The 10,582-nt window shown below is 50.5% G+C and overlaps 1 protein-coding gene across 1 annotated transcript; it reads left to right on the top strand.

Moving 5' to 3' along the window:
- Positions 1-7,689: 7,689 nt before the first annotated feature.
- LOC116547148 (probable G-protein coupled receptor 32) lies at positions 7,690-8,801 on the top strand. Its single transcript, XM_032273193.1, has one exon. It carries the CDS (start codon positions 7,768-7,770, stop codon positions 8,794-8,796), a length of 1,029 nt encoding a protein of 342 aa, XP_032129084.1. The 5' UTR covers positions 7,690-7,767; the 3' UTR covers positions 8,797-8,801.
- Positions 8,802-10,582: the final 1,781 nt, after the last annotated feature.

Here is a 10,582-nt window from a genome sequence, read left to right as displayed (position 1 = left end):
AGTCCCTAGTCCAACCGGGAGATGCTTACATCCAGGTTGTGAAAAGGGAGATTTCAAATCCTAGCTCATTGAAGCCACGATTATTTTGTGTCTTTGCTGCAACAGCTGAATCTACTCCTTCACTATTAGTTATGCCAACAACCTCTGGCATTTGTGTCAAGTGACTTAATAAATTTCCCTATTGTTGCAGCCAGTTGGAGTCAGGGTTTCTGTTACTTAAAATAACCCCCTCAGAACAAACAGATGCATTCCATGAATCCTCCTTTCTGAGGACTGAAGTCCACGTGGTCCCTGGTCACAACAGACAATTCTTTTGGCTCTAGGTTGAGGCAAAAGAAAAATGTCATGCAATCCAGAAGCTGTCACACCACATGCTCATGATTCAAAGAAGTAGTTCTGGCCGGGCGCGGTGGCTCATGCCTGTAATCCCAGCACTTTGGGAGGCTGAAGCGGGTGGATGACTTGAGGTCAGGATTTCGAGATGAGGCTGGCCAACATGGTGAAACCCCAGCTCTGCTAAGCATACAAAAATTAGCCAAAATTTCTTTGTCTCAAAAAAGAAAAGAAAAAGAAAAAGAAAGCAGCAGCTCTGACTTGCCCTGAGAACTCCACCTCTCAGAGCCTCACTTGCCCCAAAGTATATAAAATAGGACCAAATGTTTCCATCTTCTGGATGAGGAGAGGATTAAATGACACAGAGACTGAGGCCAGGAAGCATAGAGGCACCTTAAAAAAAATTACCTTCTTTAGGAGGTTGAGTGGGGAGGATTGCTTGAGTCCAGGAGTTCAAGACCAGCCTGGGCAACATGGTGAAATCCTGTCTCTACTAAAAATACAAAAATTTCCAGGTGTGGTGGTGCATGCCTTTAATCCCAGCTACTAGGGAGCCTGAGGCAGGAGAATCGCTTGAACCTGGGAGGCAGAGGTTGCAGTGAGCTGAGATAGTGCTATTGCACTCCAGCCTGGGTCCCATTTGGCCTATGGCCTAGATGCCTGGGCTAGATCATCTGACATACGCGTGGGGCAGGCTCTCCCACCTAGGTTTGTGTGAGCATACTCTGTGAGGTTTGCACAATGATGGGTCACCTAAGAACGCATCTCTCCAGACATTTTCCTGATGTAAATCGAAGCAGAACTATAGCAATGTTAATAATAAGCACTAACAATGCTTGAGGGCCCACTATGTGCCAAGAAGATTTGTATTGTTTTGTTTTGCTTTGTTTTTGATGATTCTCACTCTGTCACCCAGTCTGGAGTGCGGTGGCTCAATCTCAGCTCACTGCAACCTCCGCCTTTCAGGTTCAAGAGATTCTCCTGCCTCAGCCTCCCAAGTAGCTGGAATTATAGGGACCAACCATGACTTCCAGCTATATTTTTTGTATTTTTAGTGGAGATGGGGTTTCTCCATGTTGGCCAGGCTGGTCTGGAACTCCTGACCTCAGGTGATCCACCTGCCTCGGCCTCCCAAAGTGCTGGGATTACAGGCGTGAGCCACCGCCCCCAGTCACAAAAAGTTTTAAGTGTTTTGTATCTCTTAACAAATTTCATTAGCACAAGGGAGGGCGGAGGAGAATCGGAATGGCCTTGTGAAAAGATTTCCCTGACACCCGCCTCTTTATCCTGCAAGCCTGCAGACCACGGGGCCTATTAGGGCCCACATCTGGTGACATTTTAAGTCTGATAGCAATCTCTGAGGCTCTTGCTCAAGGCTCTTTCCTGGACATTTATCTGCTCCACAACTCACAGCTGGCTTCCTGCCATTAGCCCCCTACCCTTAACTTGGGCTCGAGGCTGGCGGCCACCTGGGACTGACGACGGAGACAGACAGAACCCCCTCACCTTGCCCTGGCCCTCGGAACAGCACACGGTGACAGGGGACTGGGATTTGTTGGGAGGGTCTCAGGGAGCCATGGGGTAGGGGCTTGGGGACGAGGAGAGTTGAAGTGCACTCTCCAGGGTTACAAAAGGAGGTGGCGGGCTGGGCGGGGTGGCTCACCTCTGTAATCCCAGCACTTTGGGAGGCCAATGTGGGCGGATCACCTGAGGTCAGGAGTTCGAGACCAGCCTGGCCAAAATGGTGAAAGCCCGTCTCTACTAAAAATACAAAAATTAGCTGGGTGTGGTGGCAGGTGCCTGTAATCCCAGCTACTTGGGAGGCCGAGGCAGGAGATCCCTTGAACCCAAGAGGCGGAGGCTGCAGTGAGCCGAGATTACACCACGCACTCCAGCCTGGGCAACAGAGTGAGACTCTGTTTCAAGAAAAAAAAAAAAAAAAAAAGGAGGTAGTAAAAAGGGGCAGAAAGTTCTGGGCCACCTCCTCTGGGTGAAGAATGCTCTCACGCCACATGTGTGAGCCGTCCCTGGGCAGAGGTTTTGAATGTCCGTCACCATGGTATCCCCAGTGCTTAGAATAGTGACTAGCGTACAACTGGGGCTCAATGCATAATTTTACACTAAATGAATGAATCCATCCTCTGATGACAAAGGAGAGATTGTCCTCCTTAATGGATCACTCATCAATTATTATCAAGTGCCTGCTAAGTTCCAGAGGTCAGCCACACACCAGCCTCGCCTCTAGGGAAGTCAGAGATGAATGGGGCAGATGGGTGATCATCAAATGATTCAACAAACACGATCTAATTGCTGTTGCCTGTAACCATCTCTTTTCTGGGGGGGTTGGGAGGTGGGGATCAGAATGTTGCTGTGGCACCCAGGCTGGAGTGCAGTGGTGAGCACCGTGCCCAGCCTGTGACCATCTCTTCATAGGAGAGAAGCTTGTAAAGAAGGTCCTGCTTCAGTCAAGGCAGCCAGGGAAAGCTTTAGGGAGAAAGTGAAATTTGCACTGACATCTCAGGAATGAGTTTAAAAAAAAAAGTACAGGAAAGAAAGGGTGTTTCAGGCAGCGGGAGCAGCATGTACAAAGGCCCTGGGGTGGGAGGGAAACGAGAATCTTGGCAATGAAGGCAAAGGTAGGGAAGCCGGGATGTGGTGCATGAAGAGGGGGAAGGTGCAAGAGAAGTCTGGAGAGGCAAAAAATACATAAAAATAATTTTAGATGCATTTACATCAACAGCGGTGTTGGGGAGACTCATATTTATCCCATCAGCAATGAAGAGCCACAGTGTAATTGTCTGGTTTTAACTGTTTATTTTATTTTATTTTATTTTATTTTATTTTGAGACGGAGTTTCGCTCTTGTTACCCAGGCTGGAGTGCAATGGCGCGATCTCGGCTCACCGCAACCTCCGCCTCCTGGGTTCAGGCAATTCTCCTGCCTCAGCCTCCTGAGTAGCTGGGATTACAGGCACGTGCCACCATGCCCAGCTAATTTTTGTATTTTTAGTAGAGACGGGGTTTCACCATGTTGACCAGGATGGTCTCGATCTCTTGACCTCATGATCCACCCGCCTCGGCCTCCCAAAGTGCTGGGATTACAGGCGTGAGCCACCGCGCCCGGCCTAACTGTTTATTTTTTGAGACGGGGTCTCACTCTGTAGCTCAGGCTGGAGTGCAGTGGCACAATCGTGGCTCACTTCAGCCTTGACCTCCTGGGCTCAAGTGATCCTCGTGCCTCAGCCTCCCGAGTGGCTGGAACTACAGTACAAGCCACCCTGTCTGGCTAACACATTTTTGTTTTGTAGAGACAGGGTTACGCCATGCCGCCTAGACTGGTCTTGCAGCTCTGGCCTCAAGCGATTCTCCTGCCTGGGTCTCCCAAAACACTGGGGTTATGTGATTTGGGCATTTAAAGGATCACTTTGGCTGTGGGGTGGTGAGTGGCTGCCAAGAGATGAATATAAAGCTGGGGGCCAGGCTTGGTGGCTCACGCCTGTACTCCCAGCACTTTATGAGACCGAGGTGGGTGAATCACATGAGGTCGGGAGTTCAAGACCAGCCTGGTCAACATGGTAAAAACACATTTTTAATAAAAATACAAAAATTAGCTGGGCATGCACCCAGGGTGGGGGCCTGTAGTCCCAACTCCTCTATTCAGGAGGCTGAGGCAGGAGAATTGCTTGAACCCAAGAGGCAGAGGTTGCAGTGAGCCGAGATTGTGCCACGGCACTCCAGCTTGGGCAACAGAGCAAGATCCTATCTCAAAAAAAAAAAAAAAAAAAAAAAAATGCTGCAACTCTGGGTGCTTGGATGATAGGGCTATGGAGACAGGACAAAGTGGACAGAGGCAAGAAGTTTTTGGGGACAAAATTGACAGGGCTTTGTGATGAATTGAATGTGTGGGTTGGGGGAGTGGGAGACAGAGGTATTCAGGGATTCTACGCCCATATCTCAGATGAGCATACTGAGTCTTGGGGTTGGGGGAAAGCCCATCATCACACAGCCATAATCCAGCATCTCAACTAGCGCTTCGACCTATGCCTGTCTGCTGTGTAAGCCCCAGCTTTCTTCAACCCCAGACGTGTCTTCTGTGTCTGCCCCTCACCCATGGAGGTCATTCTCAGGCTCAAAGCCATAAATAGCATCTAAATTATTTTTGTATTTTTTTGTAGAGACAAGGTCTCGTCATGTTGCCCAGGCTGGTCTTGAACTCCTGGGCTCACGCGATCCTCGCACCTCTAACTCCCAAAGTGCTGGGACTACAGCTATGAGGCACTGTGCCGGGCTGGCGTCTGCATTCTAATGACTCCCACGAGCCTGAAGCCTGTATCCAACCAGAAACCCCTGCTGTCGTTTTTTTTTGTTTTTGTTTTTTTTTTTTTTTTAGATGGAGCCGGGCTCTGTTGCCCAGTCTGGAGTACAATGGCGAAAAGCAATCACGTCACTGCGACTTTCATCTCCCAGGTTCAAGCAATTTGGCCTCAGCCTCCAGAGTAGCTGGGATTACAGGCGCGCACCACCACACCCGGCTAATTTTTGTATTTTTAGTAGAGACGGGGTTTTGCCATGTTGAACTCCTGACCTCAGGCGATTCACTTGCCTGGGCCTTCCAAAGTGCTGGGATTACAGGCGTGAGCTACTGCGCCCGGCCCCCTCCTGTCATCTCACTGCTGGTATCACTGCCTACGTGAAGTCTCCCCTGGATGTCTTACAGGCATTTCAAAGGCAGCGTGACCAACCCCGAGCTCCTGGTCTTACCCCAAACCGGCTCTCCCTGACGTCTCCCCATCCCAGGGCACAGCAGCTCCGGCTTCCACCCACTCAAAAGTCCCGCAGTCCCCATCCCCATCACTGCCCACCTGGGTTACTGCAACAGCCTCCTCCGGACCTCCTGCTTCCATCCCACCCCCTCAGCCTGGTCTCCACCTTGAAGCCACAGTGATTGTTAAGACCTAAGTCAGACATTGTTCCTCCTCTGCTCAAGAGTCTCCTGTAACTCCCATCTCACTCCCAGGAAAGGCCAGGGGAGTCGCACTGTGACTCACAGGGTTCTGCCCGTCTGCCCGCCTCCCTCTCTGTCTTCACCTCTCACCTCTCTCCCCATGGCCCACCTGGCTCCAGCCACACCAGCCTCCCTGCTGTTCTTCGAGCATTCCAGGAACCATCCTGCCTCAGGACCTTTGCCCAGACTGCTGGTCCTGCCTGGAGGGCTCTTCCTCCAGATACGGATGTGCCTCACTTCATTACCTCCTCCAACTCTTTGCTCAAGTGTTACATTCTTAATGGGGTCTTCCCTGAGAACCCCAATTAATGTACCAGTGGCGCCTTTCTGTCTCTCCTTACCTTCATTTTTTTTTTAAATGAGACAGAGTCTCACTCTGTCGCCTAGGCTGGAGTGCAGTGGCCTGATCTTAGCTCACTGCAATCTGCAACCTTTCAGGTCCAAGCGATTCTCCTGCCTCAGCCTCCCAAATACCTGTGATTACAGACATGTGCCACCATGTCCTGCTAATTTATGTATTTCTAGTAGAGACGGGGTTTCGCCATTTCGGCCAGGCTGGACTCGAACTCCTGACTTCAAGTGCTCTGCTCGCCTGAGCCTCCCAAAGTGCTGGGATTACAGACATGAGTCACTGCACTTGGCCTTACCTTGATTTTTTTTTTAAAGGAAACATTTTATGATCTCATTTCTTCCTGTAGATATGTGTCACCATTTGATATTACTCCTTTCAGCCTAGAGGACTTCCTTTAGCAATTCCCATGGTCTGCAGGCCACACACTATCTCAGATCTGGTTTACCTAAAAACGTCCTTATTTCACCTCCATTTTTGAAAGATATTTTCAGAAATTATACAGTTCTGAATTGACAGTTTTCTGCTGTCAATTTTTTCAAATAGTGGAGCCATCTTTAATATTTTGTCCAAATTTTATAATTTTTTCTCTCTGTGGGCTATTTGTCTGAAAGTTACGCTGACAGTACCCAAAGTCAAAAGGCCCTCCACCTCATTGCTTTTGTTTTATTTTTATTGAGACACTTTGTCACCCAGGCTGGAGTGAAGTGGGCTCTCCATGGCTCATTGTAGCCTCGACTTCCAGGGCTCAAGTCATCCTCGTGCCCCAGTCTCCGGAGTAGCTGGGACTACAGGCACCCGCTACCATACCTGGTGAATTATTATTATTATTATTATTTTTTTTTTTTTTTTTGAGACAGAGTCTCACTCTGTTTCCCAGGCTGGAGTGCGGTGGTGCAATCTCAGCTCCCTGCAACCTCAGTCTCCCAGGTTCAAGGGATTCTCCTCCAGTCTCCTGAGTAGTTGGGATTACAGGTGCGCACCACCAAGTCTGGCTAATTTTTGTATTTCTAATAGAGACAGGGTTTCACCATGTTGGCCAGGCTGGTCTCGAACTCCTGACCTCAGATGATCCGCCCACCTCGGCCTCCCAAAGTGCTGGGATTACAGGCGTGAGCCACCACATCTGGCCCCCTCCACTTCATTTATTATTTTTGCCTACCGCTTGGAGTCTGATAAAGCAATATATCATGAGTTGATTTATCATGTATTACTCTGACCTCCCCCACTGGGATATAAGTTCCACCAGGGCTTGTTTTGTTACATGAGCTATCTCTGGTACTTAGAACAATATTATTGTTGCCACTGAGCTGAGATCGTGCCATGGCACTCCAGCCTGGGTGACACGGCGAGGCTCTGTCCTAAAAAAAAAACAGTATTATTGTGTCATAAAAAGCATTCAGGCTGGGCTCGATGGCTCACACTTGTAATTCCGGCACTTTGGGAGGCCAAGGTGGGAGGATCACTTGAAGCCAGGAGTTCAAGACCACACCCTGGACAACACAGCAAGACCTCATCCCTTACAAGAAAAGTCTAAGGCTGGGTACAGTGGCTCACACCTTAATCCCAGCACTTTGGGAGGCTGAGCTGGGTGGATCATGAGGTCAGGAGTTTGAGACCAGCCTGGCCAACATGGTAAAACCCTGTCTACTAAAAATACAAAAATTAGCCGGGCCTGGTGGTGCATGCTTGTAGTCCCAGCTACATGGGAGGTTGAGGCAGGAGAACTGCTTGAACCTGAGAGGCACAGGCTGCAGTGATCCCAGATCATGCCACTGCACTCCAGCCTGAGTGACAGAGCAAGATTCTGTCTCAAAAAAAATTTTTTTTAATTAGCCAGGCATGGTGCTAAGTGCCCGTAGTCCCAGCTACCCCAGGAAGCTGAGGTGGGAGGTGGAGGCTGCACTGAGCTGTGAGGCTCCAGCCTCAGTGACAGAGCGTGACCCTGTCTCTAAAATAATAATAAACATTCCATAAAAATGCTTGAATGGAGAAATCATGAGTGGGGTCTCGGAGGGGACCAGGGCCGCAGTGACAGGCAACCTGGGGCTCTGACCCACGATCACTGCTGTTGCAGGAAGATGGATGCTTCCAGATGCGTTCCTGAGGAGGTGGGGTTCCTCCGCCCGCTGACCATGGCTGTCCTGTCTGTGTCCTTTGTCGTCGGAGTGGTGGGCAATGGGCTGGTGCTATGGATGACTGTCTTCCGCATGGCCCGCACGGTGTCCACCGTCTGGTTCTTCCACCTGGCCCTTGCCGATTTCATGCTGTCACTGTCTCTGCCCATCGCCACGTATTACGTGGCCTCCAGGCAGTGGCTCCTTGGAGAGTGGGCCTGCAAACTCTACATCACCTTTGTCTTCCTCGCCTTCTTTGCCAGTAACTGCCTCCTCGTCCTCATCTCTGTGGACCGTTGCATCTCCGTCCTCTACCCCATCTGGGCCTTGAACCGCCGCACCGCGCAGCGGGCGAGCTCGCTGGCCATCGCGGTGTGGCTCCTGGCCGTTGCCTTGTGCTCTTCACACCTGAAATTCCGGAAGACCAGAAAATGGAATGGCTGTGCGCAGTGCTACTTGGAGTTCAGCTCTAAGAATGAGACTGCCCAGACTTGGATTCAGGGGGTCTTCGAGATAAAAAATGTGGTGACCATAGGCCACTTCCTGCTGGGCTTCCTGGGGCCCTTGGCAGTCATAGGTATCTGCGCCCACCTCATCCGGGCCAAGCTCTTGAGGGAGGGCTGGGTCCATGCCCACTGGCCCAAGAGGCTGCTGCTGGTGCTGGTGAGCGCTTTCTTCATCTGCTGGTCCCCGTTTAACATGGTCCTGTTGGTCCATCTGTGGCGACGTGTGATCCTCAAGGAACTCTACCACCCCCGGATGTTCATCATCCTCCAGACTAGCTTCGCCTTGGGCTGTATCAACAGCTGCCTCAACCCCTTCCTCTACGTCTTCGTTGGCAGAGATTTCAAAGAAAAATTTTTCCAGTCTTTGCCTTCTGCCCTGGCCAGGGCGTTTGGAGACGAGGAACTTCTCCGTGGTCCTGTCCCCGTGGCAATGGCCCCAGGAAACGGTGGAAGCATTGAGCTGGAAGCTAGAAGCTGTCTTTCCTAGTTCACTTGTGGCCTCTCATCTTGCCAAATTCTGCCTCTTCTTTCAGGGAGTCTTCCAGCAACCCCTAATTTAAAGCTCTGTGGTAGGGACAGCTGCTTATTCCCAATGTCTTTTCTTTTTTCTTTTGAGACCGACTCTTGCTCTGTCGCCAGGCTGGAGTGCAGGGGTGCCCTTTCGGCTTGTGGCAACCTCCAATTCTTTGGTTCAAGTGATTCTCCTGCCTCAGCCTCTCAAGTAGCTGGGATTACAGGTATGCGCCACCACACCCAGCTAATTTTTGTCTATTTTTTTTCAGTAGAGACAGGGTTTCACCATGTTCTCCAGGATGGTCTCTATCTCCTGACCTCGTGATCCGCCCGCCACAACCTCCCAGAGTGCTGAGATTACAGGCAGGAGCCATGACACCCAGATGAGCCACGACACCCAGCCCATCCTTCCCTTTCTTTTTTTCTTTTTCTATTTTTCTTTTTTTGGAGACAAGGTCTCATTTTGTCACCCAGGCTGGAGTGCACTGGTGCAATCTCGGCTCACTGCAGCCTTGATCTCCAGGGCTCAAGCCATCCTCCTGCCTCAGCACCCCTGACCTCTGCCAAGTAGCTGGGACTATAGGCATGTGCCACCATGCCTGGGTAGTTTGTAGAGACAGAGTTTCATCATGTTGCCCAGGCTGGTCTCAAATTCCTGAGTTCAAGTGATCCTCCAGCCTCGGCCCCCCAAAGTGCTGGGATGACAGGTGTGAGCCACAGCACCTAGTCTCCCCTTTGTTTGTAGTAAGACTCCTTTGCATGTAGGTACAGCAATGTGACTGCTTTCTGGCCAGGAGGATGTAAATGACAGCAATCAATGTAACTTCCCTGAAGTGCCCTTAAATGGAAGGGCCCTGCCCTCCATTTCCCCATTTCCCTCTTTCTGTTGTCCAGAATGCAGATGTACCAGTTAGCTCTTGCTGTGTAACAAACACCCTCAAAGTTTAGAGGCTTAAAAACATGACCTTTTTTTTTTTTTTTTTTTTTTTTTTTGATAGGGTCTTGCTCTGTTGCCCAGGCTGGAGTGCAGTGGTGTGATCACTGCCACCTCAATCTTCCAGGCTCAAGTGGTCCTCTCACCTCAGCCTCCTGAGTAGCTGGGATTACAGGCATACCCCACTGTGCCTGGTTAATTAAAAAATTTTTTTGTTGTTGACATGGGATCTCACTATGTTGTCCAGGCTGGTCTCAAAGTCCTGGCTTCAAGTAGTCCTCCTGTCTCAGCCTCCCAAAGTTTTGGGATTATAGACGTGAGACACCACACCAGGCTCCTTTTAAGATTTCTGTGGGTCAGCGATTCGGGCTGGGCTCGGCTGAGCAGTTTTCTCATCTTGCAGCTGAGCTCCTTTATGCATCTGTGGGTCAGCTAAGTGATTCTGCTTCTGGAAGGGTGCTGGCTCGGGGTGGCGGCACTGGCTAATCCACATAGCTCTTATCATCCTGCAGGCTGGCTTTTTCATGTGATGGCTGAGGAGGGTTCCCAGAGACAGAAGCATGAGGCAGAGGCTCAGAACTTTGCACAAGGTGGCTACCACTCAAGCTACTGGCCAAAAAGCCAGTGACAAGCCTGGCCTAGATTCAAGGTGTGAGGAAAGAGACTCCACCCCTTGATGGGAAAACCTGAAAAGCGACATTGCCAAGGAGCACACACGCAGGAAGGCGTGTAGAACTGGGGCCATTTGTGTCATCTGCCACAGCAGCCGTGATGGAAAGCCACCGTGTCCCCAGGGAGTCCCTAGTCCAACCGGGAGATGCTTACA

This window comes from Sapajus apella, unplaced genomic scaffold (assembly GCF_009761245.1).
Source record: "Sapajus apella isolate SASKATOON/1434 unplaced genomic scaffold, GSC_monkey_1.0 scaffold2205, whole genome shotgun sequence".
In the NCBI taxonomy this organism is placed as follows: Eukaryota; Metazoa; Chordata; class Mammalia; order Primates; family Cebidae; genus Sapajus; species Sapajus apella.
The sequence above is the reverse complement of the archived record's forward strand: the minus strand, read 5'-3'. Positions and strand labels throughout refer to the sequence as shown.